General features: G+C 39.1%; 1 protein-coding gene across 2 annotated transcripts in view; it reads left to right on the top strand.

The window, feature by feature from the left end:
• The window catches only part of LOC124545030, a 60,988-nt gene extending 46,922 nt beyond the window's left edge, over positions 1 to 14,066 (top strand). For both annotated transcript variants that reach the window (XM_047123822.1, XM_047123814.1), the window contains exon 3: positions 13,823 to 14,066. In XM_047123822.1, the coding sequence (XP_046979778.1) occupies positions 13,823 to 14,013 (191 nt within the window). In that variant the 3' untranslated portion in view covers positions 14,014 to 14,066. The remainder of the gene's footprint in view (positions 1 to 13,822) is intronic.
• Positions 14,067 to 14,389: the final 323 nt, after the last annotated feature.

Genomic DNA, 14,389 nt, shown 5'->3' with positions numbered 1-14,389 from the left:
TGGTACACAAGAATCACCATAACTGTAGACCACTCCATCCACACCATCAACAGAACGGGCTCTGCTAACAGTATACCTTCCACATCACTGGCAAGGGGGTTCTACATGCCGGTGACTACTTTTAAGGACAGTAACAGGTGCAAACATGTAACAGTTTCGTATCGGTTGTGAATAAATAGTTGCCACTATTTAAACATTTAAATTCCAACCTTCATATACAGGGTGGTCCATTGATAGTGACCAGGACAAATATCTCACGAAATAAGCATCAAACAAAAAAACTACAAAGAACAAAACTCGTCTAGCTTGAAGGGAGAAACCAGATGGCTCTATGGTTGGCCCGCTAGATGTCACTGCCATAGGTCAAACAGATATCAACTACATTTTTTAAAATAGGAATCCCCATTTTTATTACATATTCATGTAGCATGTGAAGAAATATGAATGTTTTAGTTGGACCACTTTTTTCACTTTGTGATAGATGGTGCTGTAATAGTCACAAACGTATAAGCACGTGGTATCACGTAACATTCCGCCAGTGTGGACAGTATTTGCTTCATGGTACATTACCCATGTTAAACTGGACCATTTACCAATTGCAGAAAAGGTCAATATCATATTGATGTATGGCTATTGTGAACAAAATGCCCAACAGGCGTGTGCTATGTATGCTGCTCGATATCCTGGACGACATCATCCAAGTGTCCAGACCGTTCGCCAGATAGTTGCATTATTTAAGGAAACAGGAAGTGTTCAGCCACACTTGAAACATCAACCACAACCTGCAACAAATGATGATGCCCAAATAGGTGTTTTAGCTGCTGTCACGGCTAATCCGCACATCAGTAGCAGACAAACTACATGAGAATCGGGAATCTAAAAAATGTCGGTGTTGAGAATGCTACATCAACATCGACTGCACCCGTACCATATTTCTATGCACCAGGAATTGCATGGTGATGACTTTGAATGTTGTGTACAGTTCTGTCACTGGGCACAAGAGAAATTATGGTCTGATGACAGATTTCTTGCATGTGTCCTATTTAGCGATGAAGTGTCATTCACCAACAGTGGTAATGTAAACCGGCATAATATGCACTACTGGGCAATGGAAAATCCACAATGGCTGTGACAAGTGGAACATCAGCAACCTTGGTGGGTTAATGTATGGTACGGCATTATGGGAGAAAGGATAATCGGCCCCCATTTTATCGATGGCAATCTAAATGGTGCAATGTATGTTGATTTCCTACATAATGTTCTACCACTGTTACTACAAGATGTTTCACTGCATGACAGAACATGATGGATGTCTGGCACACAGCTCACGTGTGGTTGAATCGGTATTGAATAGCATATTTCATGACAGGTGGATCGGTCGTCGAAGCACCGTACCATGGCCCGCATGTTCACCGGATCTGACGTCCCCGGACTTCCTTCTGTGGGGAAAGTTGAAGGATATTTGCTATCGTGATCCACCAGCAATGCCTAACAACATGCGTCAGCGCATTGTCAATGCATGTGAGAACGTTATGGAAGGCGAACTATTCGCTGTTGAGAGGAATGTCGTTACATGTATTGCCAAATGCATTGAGGTTGACAGACATCATTTTGAGCATTTATTGCATTAATGTGGTATTTACAGGTAATCACACTATAACAGCATGCGTTCTCAGAAATGATAAGTTTACAAAGGTACATGTATCACATTGGAACAACCGAAATAAAAAGTTCAAACATACGTACGTTCTGTATTTTAATTTAAAAAACCTACCTGATAGCAACTGTTCATTTAAAATTGTGAGCCATAAGTTTGTGACAATACAGTGCCATCCATCACAAAGTGAAAAAAGTGGTCCAACTAAAACATTCATAATCAACATGGTCATATGGAGTAAAGCATTTAAGACGTACTCTGATCACCAGCTGTTTGTTTCTTCTTTGTTCACAAGGCTTCACATTCTGTACTGCAGATGCTGTTGGTATCTGTGGCAGTGCATACACAACTTCCTCAAAAGGCTTAATATGCCCCATATGAATAATCAGAGTCTTTGTTGGCATCTGTATTTTAACCCTGGCATCTGTATATTAACCACTACTTGGTATGGTCCAGGGCATCAGATCGGGAATTTTTTTGTTTTGCCCTTTGTTATCCATGGGTTCATTACTAATAGTCATCAGTCAATACTATATTGTGATACCTTCCCTATGTATTGTTCCACCTGCTCTTGGCATGTTAAGTATTTCATATTAGCACATTTAACTTGTTGTCAAATGTCTAGTAATTGATTCAATGTTGGATCCAACCTTCAGCTTAATCACTTCAAAAGGTGAAGGTATTTTTTCCCATGGCAAAAGAACAATTGCCATATGTTGTGGTTACAAACTTTAAATATATGTCTCAATCTGCATGATTACTGCTAATGTAGTAACTCAACTTCTTCGAAATAGTATGATAAATTCCCTCATTTTCCCATTGGCCTGAGAGTGGAAAGGGCTTGCCTGCAACTCACAAATTTGGAGCAATCAACACAATTAATTGCCTCCTAAGATTGGACATGATTTCTCTGGTCTGTAATTAGCATGACATTAATGTCAAATGTGAGCAACGAATTATGTACTAATGGTTGATCAACTGTACTCACTTTTGGTGGTGGTGGTGGTTAGTGTTTAACGTCCTGTCGACAACGAGGTCATTAGAGACGGAGCGCAAGCTCGAGTTAGGGAAGGATTGGGAAGGAAATCGGCCGTGCCCTTTCAAAGGAACCATCCCGGCATTTGCCTGAAACAATTTAGGGAAATCACGGAAAACCTAAATCTGAATGGCCGGAGACGGGATTGAACCGTCGTCCTCCCGAATGCGAGTCCAGTGTGCCTCACTTTTGGGTCAGGAATTGCATCTATTACTATATAATGTCAGAAATGGTCAGTTATAGTCAGTATGTACGTATTTCCTGCCGATGTTTTATTGCATGGGCCTATAATGTCCATTCCAATAATTTCAGAGGATTTAGATGCTTCCAGTACATGTTGTAATGGAATTGGTCAATGGCTAAGATCAGCTCATTCCACACACGGTATGCAGTTGCTGGCATATTTCTTGACATTTCGTTTTATAGTCCTTCACCAAAATTTTTCAGTAATTCATCTATCAGTTGTCATTTGCCACCCTAGTCTGACAACATATGGAAATGTGCTTGTGGCCAAGACTTCATTCCAGAAACCGCATGTACTACCACTAAGTAGAAGCGAAGTTCGCATTATGAAAAGTTCAAAAGATAGAATCATGTTCTGTTGTGAAAAATGTTAGCTCACACTATGGATTGAAATGACAAAAGAAGTACAGCCTATAATGGATCTAGAAGCTGCACAGTGTTCAAAAGGACAAGACGAAACCAAAATTGCAGAGGTACGTGACGATTCCAAACCACATTATAAATATGGAAGTAGAGATAAATTGATCATTTCACAGAAGCTATCCTGCAATCCAGCTAAAGACACGTAAACATTAAGTCCTATTCTGGAGGCAAAAAATATGGACCAGTGCGTAACTTTAAGTGAATCATTGTGAACAATATTAAAACTAGTGAACAAACTCACAAAAGACAATGCTGAAATAAAAGAAAAGCTTGATAAAATACAATATGCTAAAAATTCTAGGTTAGGAAAAGACCAATTAAAATCTGCTTATAACCCTGGAATATCCAGCAAAAATAAACAAAACAAGCAGTTCATGTCCTCAGAAAAGGAACAAATTGCAAAGACACTCAGTGAACCTGTGACAAATCACGTAATTTGTAGTTTAGAAAAGCACACATTGTAATTAGCCTCTACTGCAATAAACAGCAGAAAAATACACAACAAACAAATGCTGCCTACGGAAAATAAAAATACTGGGGAAACACTGAGTGAGCCTAGAAACTCACAGAGCATCAGCAAAATAATGCAACAAAAAACAAACAATAAAAACATTGTGGGAAACACAGAGAAATCTCCAGTAAACGAATATTCTTATGATATCCAGACTGACTGGCAACAAGTTCGTCACAAAAAAGGAAAGAAAGTATGCTTTTATGACCAAAACAATCCACCCATGACTACTAATCAAATAAATCCATCTACAGAGTACAAACAGCCTTATAAAACCACACCTCAGAGCTCTAGACAAAATGAAAACCTCGAAATACCCATTCTTCAAATATCTGCTATACCACCAGCTAGAAATTTCAATGTTAGAACCAGGCAATCAAGCATAATAGGCACGGATGAAAAAAATGAAAAACCGTATGGAGAAAAAAAGGTTTGGTTTCACCTGAGCAAAGTTAGAAACAGCACAACAACTAAAATGTAATCAGTTTCCTATGTAAAACCTACCCTGAGTTCAATAATTTTGAAGTAGAAAAACTAGCTACAAAAGGTCTAAACAGCAGTTTCAAAATTGGTGTTGACTTCAAACTAAAGGAAACAGTAATGAACAGTTCTATATTCTATGTAATTCTATGGTAGTATTACGGCGTTTTTTACTCCGGAGAACATTCAAAGCAGCAGCACGATAGAGCCTACTATTGCAACTGCAGGTCAGCAAAACTGGAATCACAATAATGTGCCCATAGTTTTAACTAGTGTAAATGTTCAATGTAATGAACAAAATGTGCTCTGTTATCTACATTTATAGAAGATGCAAAGCCAGATGTGATACGTGTATGTGAGCACTGGCTTGACAAAGAAGAGAGTGAAAATTACAGATGCATTGAATACTTAGAGATGATGAGCTCATGGTTTCGAGAAACTACCACTCATGGAGGCGTGTCTGTGTATGCCAATAAAAATCTCAACATTAGAGATGTGGACCTGGAGAAATAACTGCTCAGATATGGATTTACAACTGGCTGGCTTAGAACTAGTAGATATGAATATCATTATTGTTTCAGTGTACTGTGCACCAAATGGAAATTTCAAAAACTTTATTACTAACTTGGAAAGTTGTTTACGTCACATAACACACCTTAAACCAAAAATTGCACTGTGTGGTTATCTTAATGTATACATAGGCAAAAATAGTACAAAAGAGAGAGCATTCTTGAATTTAGTAAATAGTTATGATCTCCTTATAGCAAATAGACTTCCAACTAGAGGTGATGCCTGCCTCGTCACCATTATTTTATATATATATATATATATATATATATATATATATATATATATATATATATATATATATATATATAAACACACACACACACACCTGGAGTTACAAAACAAATGTGGTTCATGCACTGATAGCAGACCACAGTGCATTAGTCATGAAACTACAAACGAAGATTCTGGGTAACGAACAGACAAATACATGGCAATCAAATTATGTGTTTCACAGAAGAATAGTGCCAAAAGAAAGACTAGACGCTATCAATGCCTCACTGTCCAGTATAAACTGGCATCAATTAATTACAGAAGCAAAATCTAATGATGGCATAAATGTTGTTTTCCAAACATTAAAAGCCATATTTGATGAGATGTTCCCACTGTTACCAAAGAAAATCCTCACAGATAAAGCACAAGGAAAACAGAAAATAGTAAATGCAGAAACATGGTACACACCTGAGCTAGCCAACCAAAAAAACATTGGTCTAATGTGGAATGACTTTGCCAAAGCAGCCACAGATCCAAATAGTAAACAACTGTTACACAGCAATTACTTAGAGGCCAAGAGATTTTACAGCAAAATAGTAGAAGAAGCTAAAATGTGAGGGAATGATAGATTCATAAGAGAATCCTATAATCCATGCAAAGCAACCTGGACTCTAGTAAATGAACCTAGGAAGAAGCCTACTTCCTCTTCTAATGCCTGCAGTCCTGATGACTTCAATGACTACTTTATTCAAGTAATAGAAAACACTGTTGCTGAAATCCCAGACTTGATTATAGATCCTGCTGTTTACTTACCAAACAAAACTCACAGTAAATTTGAAACATGGAGAAAAGTACATGCAAATGACACAGTGAAAATAGTAAAATCTTTCAAAACTTCAGAGAATCAAGATATCTGTGGGATGTCCTGTACTGTCCTAATGATAGTTACTGGAGAAATAGCATAGCCATTAGCAACAGCTATAAACAACTGCCTATCTGCAGAAGTTTTCTCAGATTTCTTGAAAGTGGCAAGGACAGTACCAGTTTACAAAAAAGGAAACCCAGATAATGTGTCAAGTTTTAGGTCAATCTCAATCATTCCTATGCTAGCAAAAGTGATTGAATCCATCATGATGGATCAGATCCTAACTTATTTTGAAGAAAACAGTCTCTTCAAAGATACACAACGTGGGTTCCAGAAGGGGAGGACCTGTACCACTGCACCATTAGACTTATTAACTAATGCAGTCATTCAAGGAGAGAGAGTTAGTGGCACTCACACTGTGCAATCTAAGCAAAGCCTTCGACTGCATCCCCCACAAGATCTTGCTCAAAAAACTAAAATGCTATGGTGTGGGAGGTACAGCCCTAGCTACACTTCAGTCTTACTTGGAAAACAGAAGGCAAATTGTTTCAATCCAAGGAGCACCATCCCAGGAACAGAAGGTAAACACTGCATGCCACAAGGTTCAGTCATAGCTCGACTCCTCTTCCTCATTTTTGTAAATGATCTAAGTGAAGTTGGTGGGACACTACAATTTGCGAATGACACCATTCTCATTGCCCAAGGGGGAAATTCTGCCCAAGTAGTCATTAAGTCTGATGTACAGTTTGAAAACGCTAAAAAATGGTTCATTCCCAACAAGATGAAAGTAAACAAAGAAAAAAAACAGTGTATGGTATGCAGCCTTGGAAAAAACACATACTCTGACCATATAGAGTCTGTGAAACTTATGGCTTCACCATAGACCACAAACTCTCCTGGAATGGACACACTGTGTATGTATGCAAGAAACTCTCTCGTGTAAAATACCTTCTATGAAGATTAAAAAAAGTGATTACAGACCAGTTTCTGATAACTGTCTACTACGCTTTGTTTCATAGCCACATTTTGTATGGATTACAGCTATGGGGTCATTCAGCAAGCTGAAAGGATGTGCTGCTACTGCAAAAGAAGGCAATCAGAATTATTACATCGGGCAGCAGCCAGGAACACTGCAAACCATTATTCAGAACATTGGCAATAATGACTGTTAATAGCCACTATGTATTATTATGCCTCATACACAGAAGGGAAAACCTAGACACCTACAGCAAGAGGCATAACATCCATAAACATAATGCCTGCAAAAAGAAGACATAAATCTACCAACCTGCCGACTGTCCAAAACAAGAGACAGTTTTCCGGTGATCATTGTGAGGATGTTCAACAAACTACCTGTTGAATTGCAGACCCTGTTGCTGAATAACTTCAAGAAACAAATTGCTGAAGGTCTAAAACAATGCCCACTATACTCAGTCCAAGAATTCTTTGACTATGAAGAAAGCGAACGGACACAGTGAACATGACATAGTCTGTATTCATTACCTGTATAAAGTTTAGATGTTATTCTGTAATTCATTATATTGTAAATCACTTGACAGTAACTTTGATGCAATCTGTCCAGCCATGGCTGGTGAATGATGAAGACCTGGTAATAAATGATAATAAATGGTAATCCACATTTTGTTGTTCTGCACAACAAGCCACCATCCACCACAAACAGAATTTACAACTTGAATTGTTGACAGTCAACATCAGCAGTTTGAGCCTTTTGCCATTCAGCAATGCTCCTGCCCAGTGTTTGTAGAAATGCAGTTTTTCCTAGTCAAACTGTCATTGTTAGCATGCCTTTTCCCTGCTTTGTGTGTTACTTTGTAATCAAACTCATTCAAATGGGGCGCCCACCATGTTAATCTACTGCAAGGGTCCTTCAATCCTAATAACCATTTGAGAGCAGCATGATCCATCACTGCCTTAAACTTTTGGCAACATAAATAACAGCAGGAGTAAGTAACACCGTAGATTACTGCCAGCATTTTCTTCTCAGTTATGGAATAATTTTGCTCTGCTTTGTTCAACTATCAAGATCTGTACACTACAGGATGCTCTTTATCATCTATATCTGTCCTAGGACACATCCAAGAGCCAAATTACTTGGATCACAAAACAGATTATATTATTTTTCAAAAGTGGGAATACCAAAACTTGGTCCTATGTCAGTGTTCACTTTAAAGTATTGAATACCGTCTGACATTTGGTAAAACATTAAAATTTTGCTCATTTCCATAGAAATGGTTTAAAGCTCCAGAAATTTCAGTAAAGTCCTTTACAAATTGATGATAATAATTACAGAGACTGGCAAAACTCTGCAACTGTTTAACTGTCTTTAGCAGCAAAAAATTGTGAACTGCTGAGACTGAAAGTCAATCTGTTCTCTCACCTTCCTTGTCAATTATACGTCCGAGATAATTTACTTCTGTTGCTGCAAAATGACGTTTGTCAATACTTAGCAGTAGCCATGCTCTTCTCAGTCTTTTGAATACCTACTCCAACGGTTGTACATGTTCTTCCATGTCCTTTGAAAATACTACTTTGTCATCAAGACAGATCAAACATTGTTTTGGGCCCAATCCCAAAGTACATTATCCAATAATCTCTGAAAGGTGGCAGGTGTATTCTCGAACCTGAACAGCATTTGATATTGTAAACGACCACCAAGATAGAGAGAGCTGTCCTTGTTCGATCCTCTGTCATTATTTCTGTTTGATGATACCTGCTCGTTACATACATGGTGGAGAAGTAGTTGCACTGATCCAAGTTGTTGGAAGTCTCTGTTCTGTTTCATATCAGATATGCATCAATAATTGTTTGTGCATTAAGAACCAACAGTCACAGCAAAATCTGTATTTTTTAGCGCCATCTGGTTACATTTTTGGGAGCAAAATAAGCGGTGCCCCTCAGGGACTATCATTGCAGTCAATAATACTGTTAACAAGCTGCTTGTTGATAAATTCTTTCATTATCAGTTGCATGCACATTAGAACTAGATATGGGTACTTGAACACTGGAGCATTATTCCCTGTCAGTATTCTGTGTTGTGTGAGTGACATTGCTTTAATGTACCACTTGGATTAAACAAATACATGAACTGCAGTAACAAAGCTTCCATCGCTTCATTGTCATTTCCCAATAAATATTTCACTTTATCACGTAACGCAGATGCAGTGACAGTTTTCTTGCAGCAGAGCTCCTCACATCCTCTATTCAGGTCATCTTTCCCAAAAATCCAATTTTGCAATTAGCATCCACTCTGGCAGACTCACTTTGTCCTTGCCAAAATTATCAAGGCTAACCAGAACCATAAAATTTCTGTCCACATCACTGACTGTATAATACTTCCACATACAAAACAGTGTTACTTATACACCTTCATCAGTTTCCATTGGCTTTAGAACATAGACTGAAGAGACAAAGAAACTGGTACACCTGCCTAATACTGTGTGAGGCCCTCATGAGAAAGCAGAGGTGCCGTAACACGACATGGTATGGACTCGAGTAATGTCTGAAGTAGTGCTGGAGGGAATTGACACCACAAATCCTGCAGGGTCATGCATAATTCTGTAAGAGTATGAGGCGGTGGAGATCTCTTCTGAACAGCATGTTGCAAGGCATCCCAGATATGCTCATAATGTTCATGTCTGGGGAGTTTGGTGGCCAGTGGGAGTGTTTAAACCCTCTGAGTGTTCCTGGAGCCACTCTGCAGAAATTCTGGACGCATGTGATATTGCATTGTCCTAGTGGAATTTCCCAAATCTGTTGGAATGCACAATGGACATGAATGGATGCAAGTGATCAGACAGGATGCTTATGTACCTGTCACCTGTCAGAGTCATATCTAGATGTATCAGGGGTCCCATATCACTGCAACTGTACACACCCTACACCATTACAGAGCCTTCACCAGCTCCAACAATCCCCTGCTGACGTGCAGGGTCTATGGCTTCATGAGGTTGTCTCCATACCCGTACACATCCATCCACTTGATACAATTTGAAACTTGTCCAACCAGACAACATGTTTCCTGTCATCAAGAGTCCAATGTCAGTGATGACAGGCTCAGGCAAGGCATAAAGTTTTGTGTTGTGCAGTCATCAAGGGTACACAAGTGGGCCTTCAGCTCCAAAAGCCCATATCGATGATGTTTCACTCAACGGTTCACACGCTGACACTTGTTGATAGCCCAGCATTTAAATATGGAGCAGTTTGTAGAAGGATTACATATCTGTCACTTGAACGATTCTCTTCAGTTGTCTTTGGTCCCATTCTTGCAGAATCTTTCTTTGGCCCCAGTGATGTTGGAGATTTGATATTTTACCAGGTTCCTGGTATTCATGTTACACTCATGATGTGGTCATACAGGAAAATCCCCCTTCATCAGTACCTCAGAGATGCTGTGTCCCATTGCTCATGTGCTGACTGTAGCACCATGTTCAAACTCACATAAATCTTGATAACCTGCCATTATAGCAGCAGCAACCGATCTAACAACTGCGTGAGACACTTGTTGTCTTATATAGGTGTTTCTGACTGCTGCACCATATCCTCCCTGTTTACATATCTCTGTATTCAAAGATGCATGGCTATATCATTTTCTTTGTCATTTCAGTGTATAATAAATCACTATGTAGGTCCTTATCCACACTCACTTAGGTCAGCTTCCCTGCACCTTGCAACATTTTATCATGTGAATTGATTCCTTAGTGTCTGTGTCCACAGTTTATTGGCTACTACCTCCACGACTGATCAACCTTGCAACAGTGTAATACTTGTAGCTCTAGCCTCTAGCAGAAACAACAGAAATAATGTCCCATCAAGTTCAATCACACACTGTAGAAGGTCAATTTTTGAGTGATTTTTTGCAAGAAAGTTGAGTCCCAAGATCACACAATAACCCTCACTAACACTTGGCAATATTTCTACACGCTCTTGAAAACACTTATTTTTCACATTAAAACTCAACAGTGTTGCCCCAGTGACTTCACATCACTGTCACCTACATTGCGTGACCTATACCTTGGTGATCTTAGTCTCTGTCTGCCCAAGAGACTCAGACTGACTGTTTCTGCAGTCTAATGTTCTACTGGGAAGATCATTTGAAAGATGAAGCACCCCTGTTCCCATTTAATGACCAACTATTAAGATGTTGCTTGTCCTGTGTTTTCTTTCTTTTTGTCCCACCTCCCTACAGTCATAACATTGGGGCTGATGACACTGTTTCCTGATGTGGTCCATGCATCCATATCTACAACTCTTCCTGTCAGAAGAGAAAACACTCTGTCTTCATGTACCAATGTCTACCTCCACCAACTGCATAGCAGTCATAATGGCAGTGGATAAGTCACTTGGGTTCTCCATTCTGATCCTCCTTGACATGTCAGCAGAAATACGTCTTAGAAACACATCCAGACCCCTGTTCTCTGCCTCACACAGAATCACTCTACTGCTCTCAGCATTCTGAATTAGTTTATATGTTTGTAGCTCCAGTTTCCTAATCTTGTCAGAGAAGGATTCTCCTGGTTCATCATTCTTCTGTGATATTCCATTGATCTTTTCTTCTAAAGAACACAGAGCTGCCCTGTTTCCAATACCACTGTATCAGACCACTAGCCAGTTCATCAAACATTTGTGCCTTACTGAAGTTCTCATGATCCATAACGTACATTTCTGCATCAACCACTAATCTTAATCTAGCCATACTGTAGGACATTTCTTCTGACCATTTTCCCAATTTAGTGGCAGTCTTTATGTCACTAATAAAAATGGATACATCCTCAGTTGCTTTTCCTGAAAATGATGCTATGAGGTTAGCTACTGTGGGATAGAATGGGCAGGTACAGTAAACACGGTTTTATTTTCTCCTGAATCAAGGTTTCCTTAGCCCCCAATGGCTTTCCATTCCTCTATTCTCCAATGTAGTGATCAATTTCTTGCCTCTGTTGCACTGTAGTTTGTAACAGTGCAGCTACCTGCCGCTTCAAAGCTTCCACTGAACCACCCAAATTAGCCTCTCGTGTTTCTGGCATTTGCGTGAACTCCACATGCCATTACACCAGAGCAGAAGGAAATTGCACACACAATATGTAAAAAAATTAAACTACACTTAATCTTTAAGCTATATCGTAGCCCAACGAGATTCTGTGCACTGGTGTGCTTTGTGACCAACACTTCTACACATACTAAAGGTGGCTGACATGGCTAGAACACATGTCAAGTCATGCCCATATAAATTACAGCACAGACATCTTACTAGGTGCAAGTAAACTTTTCTAGTACGTGTGGCCTCAGAAGTTGGCAGTGTGGCTGGCACCAGCAGCGTCCTTCTTGCTGGACTCGCGGTTCTCTAGATGATCAAAGACAGCTAGGCATGCCATGGGTCAACCTCCATAGCCTCCCCTCTCACTCGATAGCTGCAACTGAGACAACAGCTGAGACTATGCACTGGACATTTAGCAATCAGCACTCATCAATCAGCCATTTGTAGGGAGGGGTATCTATGCTGGCACTTCCCGTGCATTTTGCAATGATGGGGATGGTCTGACATTGTGTGTCCTGATTTTTCTCCCCATCAGCTCTCCTAGTAACTTCACATTTTCTCAACTTCATCTTTCAGAGGCTTTTTTCTGCTGTTTTTGTACCTGAATACTTATTGTTATGTTACACCTAGCCTTCCTTATGAAACTCAGCTTTGTCACCAGTATAACAGTATCTCCCAGCCTTCACGATCTCATTATGCTTTCATTGTGGACTTGTGTGCTTGGTCGTTCCACGTGTTGTGACAGCTTCCTTGTTTGTCATTAGTCACTCAGCATTTGCCCCTAATTGGCAGTTTACTGGTCACTGAAACAGGTTTTTACCTCCCTGAGGCTGCCAAGATAGAACTCAGATGAATTTTTAGTGTCCACCAAGTTTATTATCCTGAGGCATAGCAGATCATTGGGTGCGCTTTAGGCTTGGCAAACAAACGACCAAGCATTCAAATGGGCTATGATGACCAATCAGTCATGGAACAGAACCCAAAAATCAATAGGAGAAGAGAGAGAGAGAGAGAGAGAGAGAGAAAGGAACCCATATAGCCAGCCTGAGAGCTGAGAGCAGAGAGACAGACACTTTCTCAAACCATGCTCTGCACACATCCTTCACACCAGGATGATATTGTCATGGATGAACTTAGGATATAACTTTATTGCAAGAACACAACACTTTTAGGAATAGTGATCTTCTTCCTTTAATGTCTAAATGATGACTCACAGTAACAACAAAAACTTCAAATAGTAAAAACATGAAAAGCAAAAGAAACACTTACGAGCAGAGAAATTCACAACACAGAACCAAGCACTATTGTAGCAGAGGAGAGGAAACACAGTTCTGATTGATTTACTTTAACAGATATCTCCCTCATTCATCTTATTGGCTGCGACAGACACCATGCAGAAAAGCTTTGCCTATCAGCAGCCTTTCTTAAAACAAATCACTTTCATACTGAAATGATGGTTAAAATTGGCATGTAGGCTAAAGAAGGTAGTGGCACATTTTTTCAGCTGTTAATAAATTAATCCAGATAAGATCCACATATGTGGTGACTTGCAAAATATGATGGTAAATGTGGATGCAGCTGTAGAAATAACAGGGGATGCTACTGATTCCTGCACTTGACTTAGAAATACTAGTTACCTGGTAGTCATTAACCAGCTAATTTGTAACAGACAGGATTTAAATTTTGTTCACAATTAATCCTTTCAGACCCTCTGGCTACAACTGAGTACATTAACTTTTACTGTGTTTTAGCTTCATCAGAAGTATTTTTTCCAGGTGGAAAGCTGAGGTACACATTTCTGAATATTCAAGCTTTTCATCATGCACAAGTGTTTCCCACTGTGAAAATATCAGCAAGTCAATGGAGCATAGCACAGTGGCTCATGACCATCAGAATACACAGATATGATGGGTTCACTACATTCCACTGCATAAATGAAAATTGTTATTGTTATTTTCCATGGTAATTGTTGAATGATAATTTTACTATTTATTACAAAAGATATTTCTTAATTAGTCATTTTAGTCCATAAAATGAAGCCAAGTGTAAGAAGCATGTCTTGCAAATGGATTCATATTTTTGTATAAATTTTGCATCTAAAATCATTTTAAAAAATTACCTAAGAGCATTACCACATAAAGAAGAATGTTTCTTCTTCCAGAAAAGTTTCAAGTTTGTTAGGGTTACATAGTTAACTGAAGAAGGTAAGCTTTTAGTATTGAACTTGACCATTTGGATCATTTGTACAAAAAAAAAAGTATGACTATCAATTATAAAACTAAAATATGTGTTCAAGTAGATACTCTACCGATTGCAACAAATAATTCCTCTGTACTGTAGAT

This window comes from Schistocerca americana, chromosome 1, assembly GCF_021461395.2.
Source record: "Schistocerca americana isolate TAMUIC-IGC-003095 chromosome 1, iqSchAmer2.1, whole genome shotgun sequence".
In the NCBI taxonomy this organism is placed as follows: Eukaryota; Metazoa; Arthropoda; class Insecta; order Orthoptera; family Acrididae; genus Schistocerca; species Schistocerca americana.
This window is presented reverse-complemented; position numbering and strand designations above follow the sequence as displayed.